Source organism: Macaca thibetana, chromosome 14 (genome assembly GCF_024542745.1).
Source record: "Macaca thibetana thibetana isolate TM-01 chromosome 14, ASM2454274v1, whole genome shotgun sequence".
In the NCBI taxonomy this organism is placed as follows: Eukaryota; Metazoa; Chordata; class Mammalia; order Primates; family Cercopithecidae; genus Macaca; species Macaca thibetana.
In genome coordinates, this window is record NC_065591.1 from 2,395,326 (window position 1) to 2,408,364 (window position 13,039).

General features: G+C 59.9%; 1 protein-coding gene across 3 annotated transcripts in view; it reads left to right on the forward strand.

Moving 5' to 3' along the window:
* KCNQ1 (potassium voltage-gated channel subfamily Q member 1) overlaps window positions 1-13,039 on the forward strand; it is a 403,706-nt gene that overhangs the window by 80,404 nt on the left and 310,263 nt on the right. For all 3 annotated transcript variants that reach the window (XM_050758291.1, XM_050758292.1, XM_050758293.1), the window contains exon 2: window positions 5,444-5,534. In XM_050758291.1, coding sequence (XP_050614248.1) covers window positions 5,444-5,534 — 91 coding nt within the window. The remainder of the gene's footprint in view (window positions 1-5,443; window positions 5,535-13,039) is intronic.

The window sequence follows — 13,039 nt, forward strand, 5'->3', positions numbered from 1 at the left end:
TCCCCACCATCTGCCTGGCCTGCGGGGGATCATTTCTCAGCCCCTGCTGGCTCCCAGCCCGGGCCCCGGAGCCCCGTCTTCTGACTCAGCCGCGATTCCACTGCACGGGACTTTCCCAGGCACCTCTGCCCAGGCGGTTGGGGTGAACGCCTACTTGGGTGCACACTCTGGGGGGGGCTGGTCCAGGACCACCCACATGCAGTCTTCCCTGGTCAGATCCTGTATTCCCCCGCAAGGCCCAGTCAGGAATCTTCCCGCTGGAGTAACTCCACACACCTGAGCCCACTGTGTCTCCCGCACACAGGACATGGGCAGGAGAGGCCCCTGCAGCTGGAATCCGTGCCATGAAGCCCAAGCGCTTGGCGTTGGCAGCCAGTCACCAAGCTTCCAAGCCCTCACTCGCGGCCTGTGAGTGAGTGCCCACTCTGCACATGGTGCTAACCAGCATCCATCACTGCTTTCTTAAAATTTTTATCTTTTTGAGACGGAGTCTCACTCTGTCGCCCAGGCTGGAGTGCGGTGGTGCGATCTCGGCTCCCTGCAACCTCCACCTCCCTGGTTCAAGCAGTCCCCCTGCCTCAGCCTCCTGAGTAGCTGGGGTTACAGGCGCAAACCACCACCCACACCCAGCTAATTTTTTCATATATTTAGTAGAGCCAGGGTTTCACTATGTTGGCCAGACTGGTCTCGAACTCCTGTCCTCAGGCAATCCTCCTGCCTCGGCCTCCCAAAGTGCTGGGATTACAGGCATGAGCCACTGCGCCCAGCCCCATCACTGCTTTCTATACCGTGGCTGAGGTCACCAACTGCCACTGTGATGGCCGGCTGTCGCCCAAACAGCACAAGAATCAACGGCAGATGCAGAAGGCAGCGTCGCCTGTGGTCTTTTAGAAGAGTGGCCGTGAAGTGGGGCTGTCTCAGCTTCCACGTCGCAGGTACCCATCACGGTGCCCCTGTGAAGGGCAGAGAAGCTGCAGGCGATTCTGTTCGCTCGCCTCTGCCACGGAGGAAGTTTACAGTTTTTTTTTTTTCTTTAAAGCTTTCAACCTGAGCCTGGAGGCTGCAGGGTCAGCAGATCTGGGTCCTGCCCATGGCCCCCTTCCCTCCCCAGGCCCCCGTTTGCTCATCTGAGAGTGGGGTGAGTGCAGCGCCTTCCGTGCAGGTCACTGAGAGGCTGGGGCAGTGGCGTGGATTCGGGCGCGTGACTCAGACATGGCTATCACTTGGCTGAACGGTGGCCCCTGAGGTGTCCGTGTCCTTGTCCTGTGAACAAGTTAGGTTGTGTGGCCAAAGGAGCTTTGCAGGGTGACTGAGGGATGGCTCGTGAGAGGGGAGGTTGTCCTGGGTCACCCGGGTGGGCCCTCACTGTGATTGTGAGGGTTCTTCTAAGAGAAGCAGGAGGATCTGAGTTGGAGGAGGAGACGGGAGGATGGAAGCCGCGCTCTGCGACGGGGAAGCTGCCGTGCCCCCCTCACTGCAGCCCTATCCCTGCTCACGCGCACCCAGACCAGAGCCCGGCAGTCGTCTCACACTGAGGGCCAAAGGGACCCAGGGCCCGGCCTCCAGGAACCCCAGCCATGCCGGGTCAGGGAACCAGACTGCAGTCCTTTGTCTCCTCAGTTTACCCCAATTGTGACCTCAGAAGTCCTCGGAGCCTCAGTTTCCCTACTTGTAGCATGTGTTTGATGACAGTGTGGCAGTGACATCACAGTCTGGCAGGGTCTCGTGGGGGTCTCTGTTACTGTCTGCAAAGCACTGGCTGAGCCGGTGGTCAGTGAGCAGGGGTGTGGGTACCGGGCAGTGGCCTGCAGCCCCCAGGAGCACTTCCTGTTGCTGGACAGAGAGCAACTTAGTGGATCCTCCCCAGGGCCCCTGCTGGGTGGTGGGTTTTGCCACATCTTGGCAGGAGACAGCACCGGGAGCTTCTGTCTTATCCAAGGCCTCAGAGTGACGTCAACGCTCGCTCCTGACTCCCTGCTGGACGTCGGGTGACACTTCCCTCCACAGCCTGGGAAGAAGCACCTGTGGACCACTTCTTTGTGCTGATGAGGAAACTGAGGCAGGGGAGCTGCCTGGGGCACCGGTGGGCGCTGCATCTCCATGTGCAGATGGTGCCCTGGGCCTCTCTGCACCCCGTGGGCCTGGGGAGCAGGCAGGTGGCATCTTCTGCCCCGGGCAGCCCTGCTCTGCTTCCTCGTGGCTGAGCCAGGCTGTGTCTAATCTCACTTCCCTGCTCACTGCAAATCAAAACAAACAGACGTCCAGGAGGATTAAGTGTGGCAGTCATGGCGGAGGGAGCCCTGGTGGGGTGAGAGAGCCAACAGTTGTACCAACAAGGGGCAGAGACCCAGCCCTACCTTGGGGGCTGCAGAGTGTGGGGCCAGGGCCTGCGGCTTGGCGCAAAGGCTCTTCTAAGAACCTGGAGGGAACCCTGCTCCGGCAGTGGGCAGCATGCTCTGTGCAAGTTGGGCCAGTCTGAGCCCATTCCCAGTGCCTGGAATGGTGCCCAATGCAGATGGGCACTCACCCTTCCAACCAATCTTTGCTTGTGTCCCCATGAGATCCACAGAATCACCCTATGGAGGGCTCCCCACAGGGTTGGCTCAGAGGCTCCAGCTGTGTCTGTTGAACTAATTACTCTGCACCCACCCACCCCGTGCCAGCACCGTGTGGATTTTGGTCCCAGAGACAGATGAGGGCAGGAGTGGTCAGTGTGGGAGCATCCGGCGGGAGCCTGGCAAGGCCGGGGCATCCTGTCCAAGCTGGCCAGGAAGAGTCCTCAGAGCCAAAGCAGTGTGGAGGGTGGGGGTGCAGAGAGGGTCCCTGGCTGGAAGCACCGCATTGGCAAATGCCAGGCAGCTTATGCAGCCAGAGCTTTGGGCCAGTGGGGGTCGGGGAGACTGAGGCCCAGGGAAAGGCAGGGCTGCGTGCCAGCCTTCCAGGTGCTCCTGGAACCACATGGCTGATCAGACTTGTGCTTTGGGTCGAATGTCCCAGTGGGGGAGTAACCTCAGGGAGCAGAGGAAGGGTCATGGTGAAGGGGATGAAGCAGCAGCATTGGGGCTTAGAGATTAAATGAAGGAAGTCCCACGGGACTGATCACCTACTGTGCACCAGGCCGCATCCTGGGCGTGGACTGCAGCCCACAGCCCCACTCTTGGGGTGCTCATGGTCTAGGGGGTGGACAACAGACTCTGGTCGCAGCGGTGATACTTGAGTATAAAGGACACAGTTGGGGTGTTGTGGGGGCCAGGGTCAGACATCAGAGCTGGCCTCTGCCCATGAGACAGGGCCCGTTGGTAGGACCCTGAAGCTGGGCTTTTAGGCTGGGCAGCAGCAGGTGCACGGGCCCTGAGGTGGGCTGGGCCAGGCATAGTCAGGACTGGCAACAAGGGCCGGGAGGAGCTGGGGTGGTCTGGGGCCATTGCGGTGTAATACTGGGGTGTGACATTGAGGGTTCACTGACTGGCTGGGTATGTGGGCTGGGAACGCCACGGGTGGAGGTGGGCACCGTGGTCAGGGGGAGATGAGGATGGATGGGCAGGGTGCAGACGGGCTGGCTGCAGAGCTGACCAGTGTGGGAGGGACGGGGTGTTGGTGAGGCAGGTGGCTGAGGAAATGGTAGCTGCAGGTTTTGGCCCCAGTGCCAGCAGTGGGACTATGGCTATGGGGAGGGAGGAACCCAGGAAGGGGGCCTGAACAGGGTCGTTGGTTGAGTGAGCCATCAAGGGCCTTTGGGTAGGGCTGCCAGAGGCCAGGAAAGGATTGCCCTGCCCACAGGAGCTTGTTGGGAAGAGGGGTGCAGAGCCCCCCCACCTCCCCAAGAAACGTGCATCGGGAGGATGAGCCAAGGCAGGCTGTGCTGGGAGGTAGCCCGTTTGTTGTGGGCTCCAGGGGCCTGGGGAGGGTGGGCTGGGCTGTACACATCCGGACAGGTGGAAGAGGATGGGTTCCGGGTGGGGCTGAGTTCTGGAGGCTGGGTGAGAGGCAATGCAGGGGGCCTTCTGGCTGCCCTGGGATGGGTTGGAAGCCACTTGGGGTGGCAGGATCTCAGGGAGTGGAGGGGGCCTGGGGCACCCTATGCCGGGCCGAGGATCTATGCCAGGGCACTCAGGGTCTGTGTGTGGCTTTCTCTGTGTCTCCCTGGGCCCTCGGGGCTGTGTGGCCACTTCCTGGCTCTCCTGTCGCTGAGGATCCATGGGGGTCCTTGGAGTCTCCGGAATCTCCCCAGAAGTGACAGGAAGCCGGGCGGGCCCTGAAGGGTATGTTTGCAGAGGCAGCAGCTCCTTATCTTTATGGTTCCCTGGATCAGAGTGGGCCGCCCGTCTGTTCTCTGCGTGCCCACAGTACAGAACGTTTGCCCCAGGGTGGGGCTCTGTGCACCTTCCTTTTCATGAGTTCTGTGACTTGGCCTCCGGGCCTTGGGGAGGAGGAAGTGAAACTGGAGGAGAGCCACCCTCAGCCTGCAGCCTCGAGGCTCCTCTGGGAAGCAGATACTTGGTGCAGGTATCAGGACCCCCACCTGGCAGGCTGGCTTCTGTGCTGTGACCACCAGCACCCCTGCCCTGGGCCCTGAACTTCTGGACAGGGGACTGTTGACTGCTCTCTGGAAGTGATTTGGTTTTTTTTTGTTTTTCTTTGAGACGGAGTCTCGCTCTGTCCCCCCGGCTGGGGTGCAGTGGTGCGATCTTGGCTCACTGCAAGCTCCATCTCCTGGGATCATGCCATTCTCCTGCCTCAGCCTCCCGAGCAGCTGGGACTACAGGCACCCGCCACTGCACCCGGCTAATTTTTTGTATTTTTAGTAGAGACGGGGTTTCACCGTGGTCTCGATCTCCTGACCTTGTGATCTGCCCACCTTGGCCTCCCAAAGTGCTGGGATTACAGGCGTGAGCCACCGCGCCCGGCCTCTGGAAGTGATTTGTAAAATCAGCTTTGCGGAGACGTGATTACATGCCGCAGTTCACTTATGAAAAGTGGGCGCCCTGTGCCTCTAGGACGTTCGGAGTTGTGTAGCCATCACCACCATCCATATCCAGAATGTTTAATGACCCCAAAAGAAAACCCCGTGCCCGTAGCAGTCCCGCCTTGGGGCAGCCACCAGCCTGCTTTCTGTTTCTGTGGCTCTGGCTGTCCAAGGCGTAGCCACACTGCAGGTGGTCAGCAGGTGGTCACCTGTCTGTGTCTGGCCTTGGCGCCATGTTTCTAGGGCCTGTCCACGTGGCGGCACCTGTTGGTGCTTCGTCCCTTCCCGTGGCGGGACGGCATCCCTCGTGTGGACCTACCTCAAGTGTGTGCTCACCAGCTAACAGACGACTGGGTTTTCATAGCACTGTCTAGTCCTACCAGGGGCGGGGCGGAGGCCGGGGCCCCTCCACTCGCCGGGTACATCTATGGGGTGGGCGGAGGCCGTGGCGCTGACCACCGTGTCCCTGTCTTACAGCTTCCTCATCGTCCTGGTCTGCCTCATCTTCAGCGTGCTGTCCACCATCGAGCAGTATGCCGCCCTGGCCACGGGGACCCTCTTCTGGATGGTACGTAGCATCTGAGGGCGTGGCTGGATGTCACGGCTGCCCTGGAGGCTGGCATCTCCCCAGCGCTGGGCCCCATAAGGTGGGGCAGAGCCGCCCCCGGCCCCTTGCCCACACGTTGGCCCTGCCCTGATACAGGGGCACCTCCCCAGACCCCACACTTGCCAAGTGACTCGGGATGTATGTGCCACAGGCGAGGGGGGCCAAGGACTGAGAGGAGCCTGGAGCTGGTGGTCTGAAAGGACTTCCTGGAGGAGGGGCTTCCAAGCTGGGCTGGAAGGAAGGAAGGAGGAGGGAGGGTAGAGCTGGCATTGTGGCCAGCCCGGGCCTGCCCGAGCCTTCATGCACAGTGTCCCTGGGGTCTGGGTGACACCTGCCCCTGGGTTATGGCTGGCACACAGGCCCTACTGGTGTCCCAGCAGCAGCACTCACCCCAGGCACCTGGATGGTCCCTTCCATTGGCCTGAGCGGTGTCGGTGCCATTTGTGCCAGGCAGGTGCTGAGAGCAGGGCAGGGCAGGCTCATAGCCTGGTGGAAAACCCCAAAGTTGATCTAGCCGTGAGGCTGCCCGGAAGGCGGGGTGCAGGGACCAGCTGTGTCTGGAACCCACAGGGTCCCCACGTAAGCCGCCTGAATGTGGGCCGTGGGCAACGACTCCAGCAGGACTGGGTCCAGCACCTCTCCGTGGCTGGGCTTTCGTGTTTTCTTGTCTTGTCGTGGAATATTTCCAGTATCTGCAAAGAAAGAGAGTCACGACTCGGGTCCTGGCACGCACAGGCAGCTCTGGGCTGGGCTCTTGCTGCTTTTCGGTGCTGTGTTTTCCTGGCCAGGGGAGCCTGTCCTGCCGGGGTCTAGAGTCCTCTCATGATGGCCTCAGCAGTGGAATCCATCCCATTTCTAGGGAGTCCATTTTAGCTTTCCTTCGTTGCTTTTGGACCTTGAGCCATAGCTGGAGGAATTCACCTGTGGTTTTCTTCAGCCCTCACCAGGTTAACTGTGTGTGCTCCATGGTGGCTGGGAGTTTCCTGGTTAAGTGGTGTGAGGCACAGGCCTGCTGTGCTTCCCAGTTCTCCCAGCGCCATGTTTTCTACAGTCCATCTGTTCTGCCTGATTGGAGGGGCCGTCTTCTCTGTAAACCAGAGGTCCAGAGGCAATAGGAAGGGTCTGCTTTGAGGATTTTTTTGGGGTTTTTCTATTCTGTCCCACTGGTCTGCTGGACTTTTCCTTTACTGGGGCCCTACCGACGTGGTTCTCCCAGTACTAAAGTCAGTTTCATGATGCCATTTTATGCCTCGGCGGGGCTTTCTTTTTGGGGGGTTTCCTGGTGGCGCTTGCAGCCTTGCTTTTCCCAGTGAATGTTGCCATCACCTTATCCAGCCCCGGGAAGAAACCCAATGGCAGTGGGTGAATGAATTGGGGGAGACCGACATCTCGGTGGTCTCCAGGAGCGCAGTGTGTGTGTTTATGGGCAGCGTTTTATGGTTTCATTATGTATATTTCAGGCAGTTTTTGCTAAGTGTATTCCTGATGATGATAATATTGATGAGAATAAGTTGTTATTGTTCCCATCACATAGGGAGTCTCTAGTCTATCATGGTTTCCAGGCACTTTGCTGGCATCTGTGAAAGCTGTTAATTTCTGCTGTGGCCTGTGGCCCCGCCACCTCTCATGACTGGTCGTAGAAGTTTTTCCCTCTATCCTTTGCATTCTTTTGTGTTTCCAGATAAGGGATGCCCAGGAGGGCAGATTGCTGCTTGGGTCTGTCCAGAGCTGGGGGTGGTGCCTGCGGCCAGCTGGGCCCTCCTGGCTTCCGTGGGTGGGTTGGCTGCTGGGCAGGGGGTGTGCACCTCCCGCACTTAGGAAGGGTCCTTCAGGTCCGATGTCTGGTGTGGTTTTACAGTGACCATGTGGATTCTGGTCAGGGGTCTTTCCTGCTTCTGTGAGGTGCTCCTGTCGGTGAGGGGCCCACCTTGCCTTCCAGGGACAAACCCCCTTGGTCCTGGCATTTCAGGTTCATGTCCCATCACACTCTACCCTCATACTTTGTTCAGACTTTTGCACTGCACCAGTGAAGTGGGGTGTATGTGTCGTCTTGTGCCATCTTGGTTGGGGTGAGGCCATCCTTCCCCCACAGGGCAATGTCCAGTAGCCTTGGCAGCACGGGCCCCATGTTTTATGGGGTCCCCACGGCACCTGTCCAGGATCCCCAAGTCCTCCGCACCTACCACAGACCCGGTTCTCAGATGAGCACTCAGCCAAGTCTCTGGCTGTGACTAGCAGGAGGACGTTCTGCCCTCGCCAACTGACAGGGTTGGCTCAACTTCAGGAGCGGGCATGGGATGTCCTTTGCTGGTTCTGCTATGGGGTCTGGGTCTGTGGGGGGGGTCCCTGACCTGGTAGTTGTCCCTGGAGGGCCTGGGGCCAAGGCTGTGAGAGCCGGACTGCCAAACATTCCCCTGGATGGTCTCCGTGTGAGGCCCTTTGTACCTCTGCAGGTGTGTGTACATGTGTGTATGTGTGTGCCCATATGCATGGGAATGTGTACACGTGTGGCTGTGTGTACACGCGTGTGTGTGTATGGGTGAGCTGTGTGCTTAAGTGTGCATCTGTATCTGAGTATGTAAGCGTGCATACACATGAGCACGTGGGGACTTTCATGCATGGTTGGCTGTTTCAATGTGTGTACATGTGTGCATGTGTGTATCTGAGCATGTACACATGTGTAAATGTGGCCACATATAGGCACATTGTACTGTGCACCTGTGAGCATGTGTTGTGTGTTTATGTATGGCTGCGTTGTGTGTATTTATGTATAGATACGTATTGCTGTGTGTACCTATGTGTATGTATGTGTGTTCATGCCTGGGCTGTGTGTGAGACGTGAGATCCTGCCTGTCCTGTCCCTCACATACTAACTTGGATCTGGGTGGTTAGCCCCTCGCCCCCGATGTGGTCTGGGACTTGCTTGGTTTTAAATGGAGCATGGAGCCCCGGTGCTAACGTGAGCCCACCAGGTGCCCCTGCCCAGCCAGGGCTGTCAGCACCACAGCATCCAAGTTCAGGTCCTGACTTCCTAGGTAGCCATCTCCCAGGCAGCTGGGAGGGCAAAGCCTGGAGAAGCCTGCACCCAGGCCCGACCTGCAGGGACCTTCAGATGTGCCCTGGGCTCCACGTGCCCATCTACAGCTTGAGAATTAGACATTCCCTGGGCTCCATGCACCCGTCTACAGCTCAAGAATTGACGCACCCTGGGCTCCACGTGCCCGTCTGCAGCCCTAGAATCACCAACAGCGCCCTAGGGCGCCCATGTGGCATCTAAACCAGGCAGGGGACAGGGGTGTGGAGCAGACCAGGTAGGGTTGCTCCCTAGGATGCAGCCCTGCCCAGGCAGGAGGGCAGACCCTAGATTTCAAGGCACAGTGCTGAGCTGTGCCCCCAGGGAAGCCTCCAGGATGGTCGTCATCCCGGCAGCCCTGCCCACTGTCCACGCATCCCTGGGGTTTGTGCGCCACCTGGTGGCTATTTGCTGAACTGTGGCCACAGACCCCTGGTCAGCGGGAACCAGGCCTTTCACTGCCCTGCAGCTCCCTCTCCTTCAGGCTGGGGTGGGATGGCAGAGAAGCAGCCCGCACCCCCAAGCAGAGAGCCCCCTCTCTGCTGCAGTCCCCTTTGCAGTCCCCTCTGCCTTTTCCACTGCTCGGAAGGCAGAGACCCTGGCCGCCTCCCTTGTCCCTCCTTCTCTCATGCCCGCTGCCCCCCTGCCACACCTCCCGTCTCACCAGGCAACCCTGCAGACAGCAGCTGGGGAGGACTTTCTAAGACAAAAATCTGATCATTCCAGAAGCTCCCTGTGACGTTTAGGGTACACTCCCCAAGGTGCCACGTTCAGGTCCGTCACCTGTAACCCTCCCCTCTCCACCTCCCCCAGCCTGGGCTCACTCACTCCAGGCCAAGCCTTGGACATTCCTGGCTGCCCCAGGGCCTTCGCATGCCCTCTGTCCTGGGCCTGGCTGTCCTCGGGAGTGTCAGCACTCAGCCTCTTGTCAGGTTTCAGGCCTCTGCTTGGGGCCATCCTGCGCAGCATCCCCGCCAACCTGCCCTGTTCTGGGTTGGTGGGGCTCTGGGAGGCTCAGAAGCATCTGTCTGCCTCAGGCCATTCCACACTCCCTGAGGGCAGGACCCCATGGCTGCACTATCCCCACAGGCTCAGCATGGTGCTTCCTGGCTGTGCATGTCCCTCCCTGCCTCAAGTCCATAGGCCAGAGTTGCCCAATGAGGACACCCCAGTTTGGTATGTGCTCCTGGTCTCAGCTGCCCCTGCATGGTGGAGGGGTGGGAGACGCCCTCCCACTTGCCTCGCCACACTTCCCAGCAGTCTCTCGAAGCACTGGCCTCGTGGAGTCAAATCCTTCAAGGGGATTTGAGGGTCCAGCTGTCACTCAGTCATCATCAAAGGCAGAGCCGAGACTGAGGCATAGGCTCTGGGTGGGGACTATCCGCAGGGACAGGGACCACTTGCTTGGAGGAGGGGGCGCTCAGGTGGGAGGGGCACAGTGAGAAGGAGGTAAACAGGTGCTTGCAGGGCAGGCAGGGACCCCTCCCAGGGCTCACAGCTTCCAGTGGACAGCAGACACAGGGCAGGCGCAGGGCAGGCGCAGGGCAGCGGGGCTCAGAGCACAGGCAGAAGTTGGGGACTTCCTGGGGAAGGGGCTGACAGCAGGTTCCTGAGGCTTCAGGCCTGGAGGAGTGAGGACGGCTGTTGGGTTCTTGAGTCCAGCAGAGGGGGGCTGTGCAGGGTTGCAGGAAGGACGGTTGGAGGCACTGGGGGGAGGCAGAAGCAGCAAAAGTGTTTGCAGCCCCTGGGGCCAGGCGGCGGGGACGCCTGCAGACACCAGAGGGCGCTCGGGTTACATGCAACTCCGGAGCTGCCGGCCCCCCGCCAAGGAGTGCTGAGCGCGGGGAGCCCAAACCACAGCCTTGGGGAACCCAGGAGGGGCCCGCAGGGTGCAGGACCCGCGTGAGGGATTCCGGGAGCACGGTGTTTAAATGTTGGGGAAAAAGTTAATCAAAGCGGCGTGTTCCCAGGGAGCCCCTGTTTTCTCGTTTCTTTTCGTCCGCCCTGCTTTGCAGTGCCAGAAAGCTGTTATCTCAGCACGGCTAAGGAAACCCCAGCGCGGCCTCGGAGGGATTAGGCATTCTGCTGAACCAGGGATATGCGGTGGGCCTGAAAAAGCCATTTCGGGAGGAATCTGGTCTCGGCTGGGGTCCGGCCCACACCGTGAACAGCACGTGAACAGCACGTCGGAAATCTGCTGGGCAGGGGAGATTTGCTCATGGCCTCCCAGGGAGGAGAGCCACTTCCTGGGCTGCAAAGAGGGCCCCAGCCTAGTTTCTGAATTCAGAGGGGGCTGTGTGTGCACGTATTTACGTACATGCGTGTGCATATCTGTGTGCCCACGTCTGTGGAAGTGGCACACGTGTGCATGTGTGTACTGTGTACGTGTGTGTGCTTGTCGGTAGCTCTGTGCGCACATACATACACATGTGCCTGCTGTGTGTGCGCACGCGTGTGTCTGACGTGTGTGTGCTTTGCGTGTTCTTGCTTGGGAAGGAGTTCCCGGTTTGGGTGGCTCTCCTGTTTCTTGCTGAGGCCGGCTGCTGCCAGAAACGGCCCCCCCTGCTCTCTGCAGGAGGAGACCCTGCCCTGGCCCAGGTGAAGGCCTGGCTTTTGTCTCCAGGATCACGGCTTTTGTCAAACCCCACACAAAGAGAGAGGCACTCAAAAGCACAACACAAACATGGCTCGTCCGCGCCTTTGGTGGGGAACATACCAGGGAATTGTCCTGCAATGCCTGTGGTTAAAAAACCCCATGAGCGGCGGCCCCGGAGGCCTAGGGGATGAGGTCATCGCTGCGGCTTCCTCCCCTCTGCTGAGGCTCCCTCCACCCCGCCCGGTGGCCCACCCCTCCCGCCAGCTGGAGCCTTCACTGCCTGGGTTTCTGCTGTCCCTTCAGCACAGAGCGAGGCCTCAGTTTCCCTCCCAGCACAGAGCGAGGCCTCAGTTTCCCTCCCAGCACAGAGCGAGGCCTCAGTTTCCCTCCCAGCAGCAAAGTGAGACCCTGTGGAGAGTCTCTGGGCCTCCGTGACGGCCCCGGGCGGGCTCCTCTCTGTGGAAGAAGGTGGGGTCCTGTCCTCAGCGCTCTGGCCTCCGCTTGCTCAGGGCGCCCGCAGGCCCGCAGGTCCTCACCTGGTGTTTTCCACCTGGGACCCGCAGCTGCTGTGATGAGAAGCCTGCTCTGCGCACGGCCTCAGGCGGTTTCCCGCAGCGCCCTTACTGCTGCTGCCGGGAAAAGACGCAGAAGTGAAGGCACCTTCGCCCGCATTGGGGAACCAGTGGGTGACTCAGGATTTTCCTCAACCCACCCCGAGGTCTGATTCCCTCTGCAGCTGCCGCCCGCTAGGGGTTCTCTTCCTCCCGGCCTGGTGAGCTCCTACGGGTCTGACAAAGCCCCGTCCTGCACACTTGCTTCAGGGGCAACTCCTCACTAGACTAGTTGCCCGGGGACGGGGGTACCCACTCCCTCCTCAGGGCTGCAGCGTGCTCTGGGAAGCGTCGTGTCCCTCTGTGGGGTTGTGGGCTCGCTTGCCTTTTTGTCCCTGTCACTCGGGAGCTACCCAGCCAAGACCGGTCCCCACCGCCCAGGCCACTCTGAGGCTTCAGAACGCAGTCGTCAGCTCCCTGGCAGGGTTCTTTCCGCCTGCATTTGTTCAGCCAGCAAATCTTTATTAAGCACCTACTGTGTGCCAGGATCTATGTGCAAGCAGACCATGGGCTCATGAAAGGCAGAACTGGACTTGGATTCTGCACCCCTGGGATCCTCACTGCAGGGCCCTGTGTATGTGTGGGCCGGAGCCCTGGTTCCTGTCTGCACTGAGACCCTGGAACTAGGACTTGACAGAGGACTTGACAGATGTGGGCCCTCCCTCTGCACAGCCCCCACGGCACAGGGTGGCCTGCAGCTCTGCACAGCCAGACTTGAGGTCACTGCCCCGTGAGCCTGTAGGAGGAACTTCTCACTCATCTGTCCTGAGACCCTGCCTGGAGCCCACCCCAGGGAGACAGAGGCTCTCGGAGCCTGTTCAGGGTGGAAGGATACTGGAGCTGGACACTGGCCTGTAGGCTTTGGGCAGGCAGGGGTAGCGAAGGTGAACGTGGACCAGGGGCAGGGGGAACAGGGTAGGCCCGAGTGTCTCTCTGGGGCAGTTGGGGGCACCCAGGTGGGCTGAGCTTCAGCTGCCAAGGCTCCTCCAGGGTCAGAGTCGACCCCTGATGTCCTGGCAAGAGTTCCAAGAACAAAGGCTCAGAATCCACCAGGCAGAACTTGAAGCCACTGCCCTGTGGGGACAGGAGAAGTGACTTGGCCGACTCTCCAGAGCCCGGTGTTGGTCACTGAGGACCACCGGATACCAGTCCCTCCTGCTTTCCCCTGTAGTGACTCTGAAGCTGT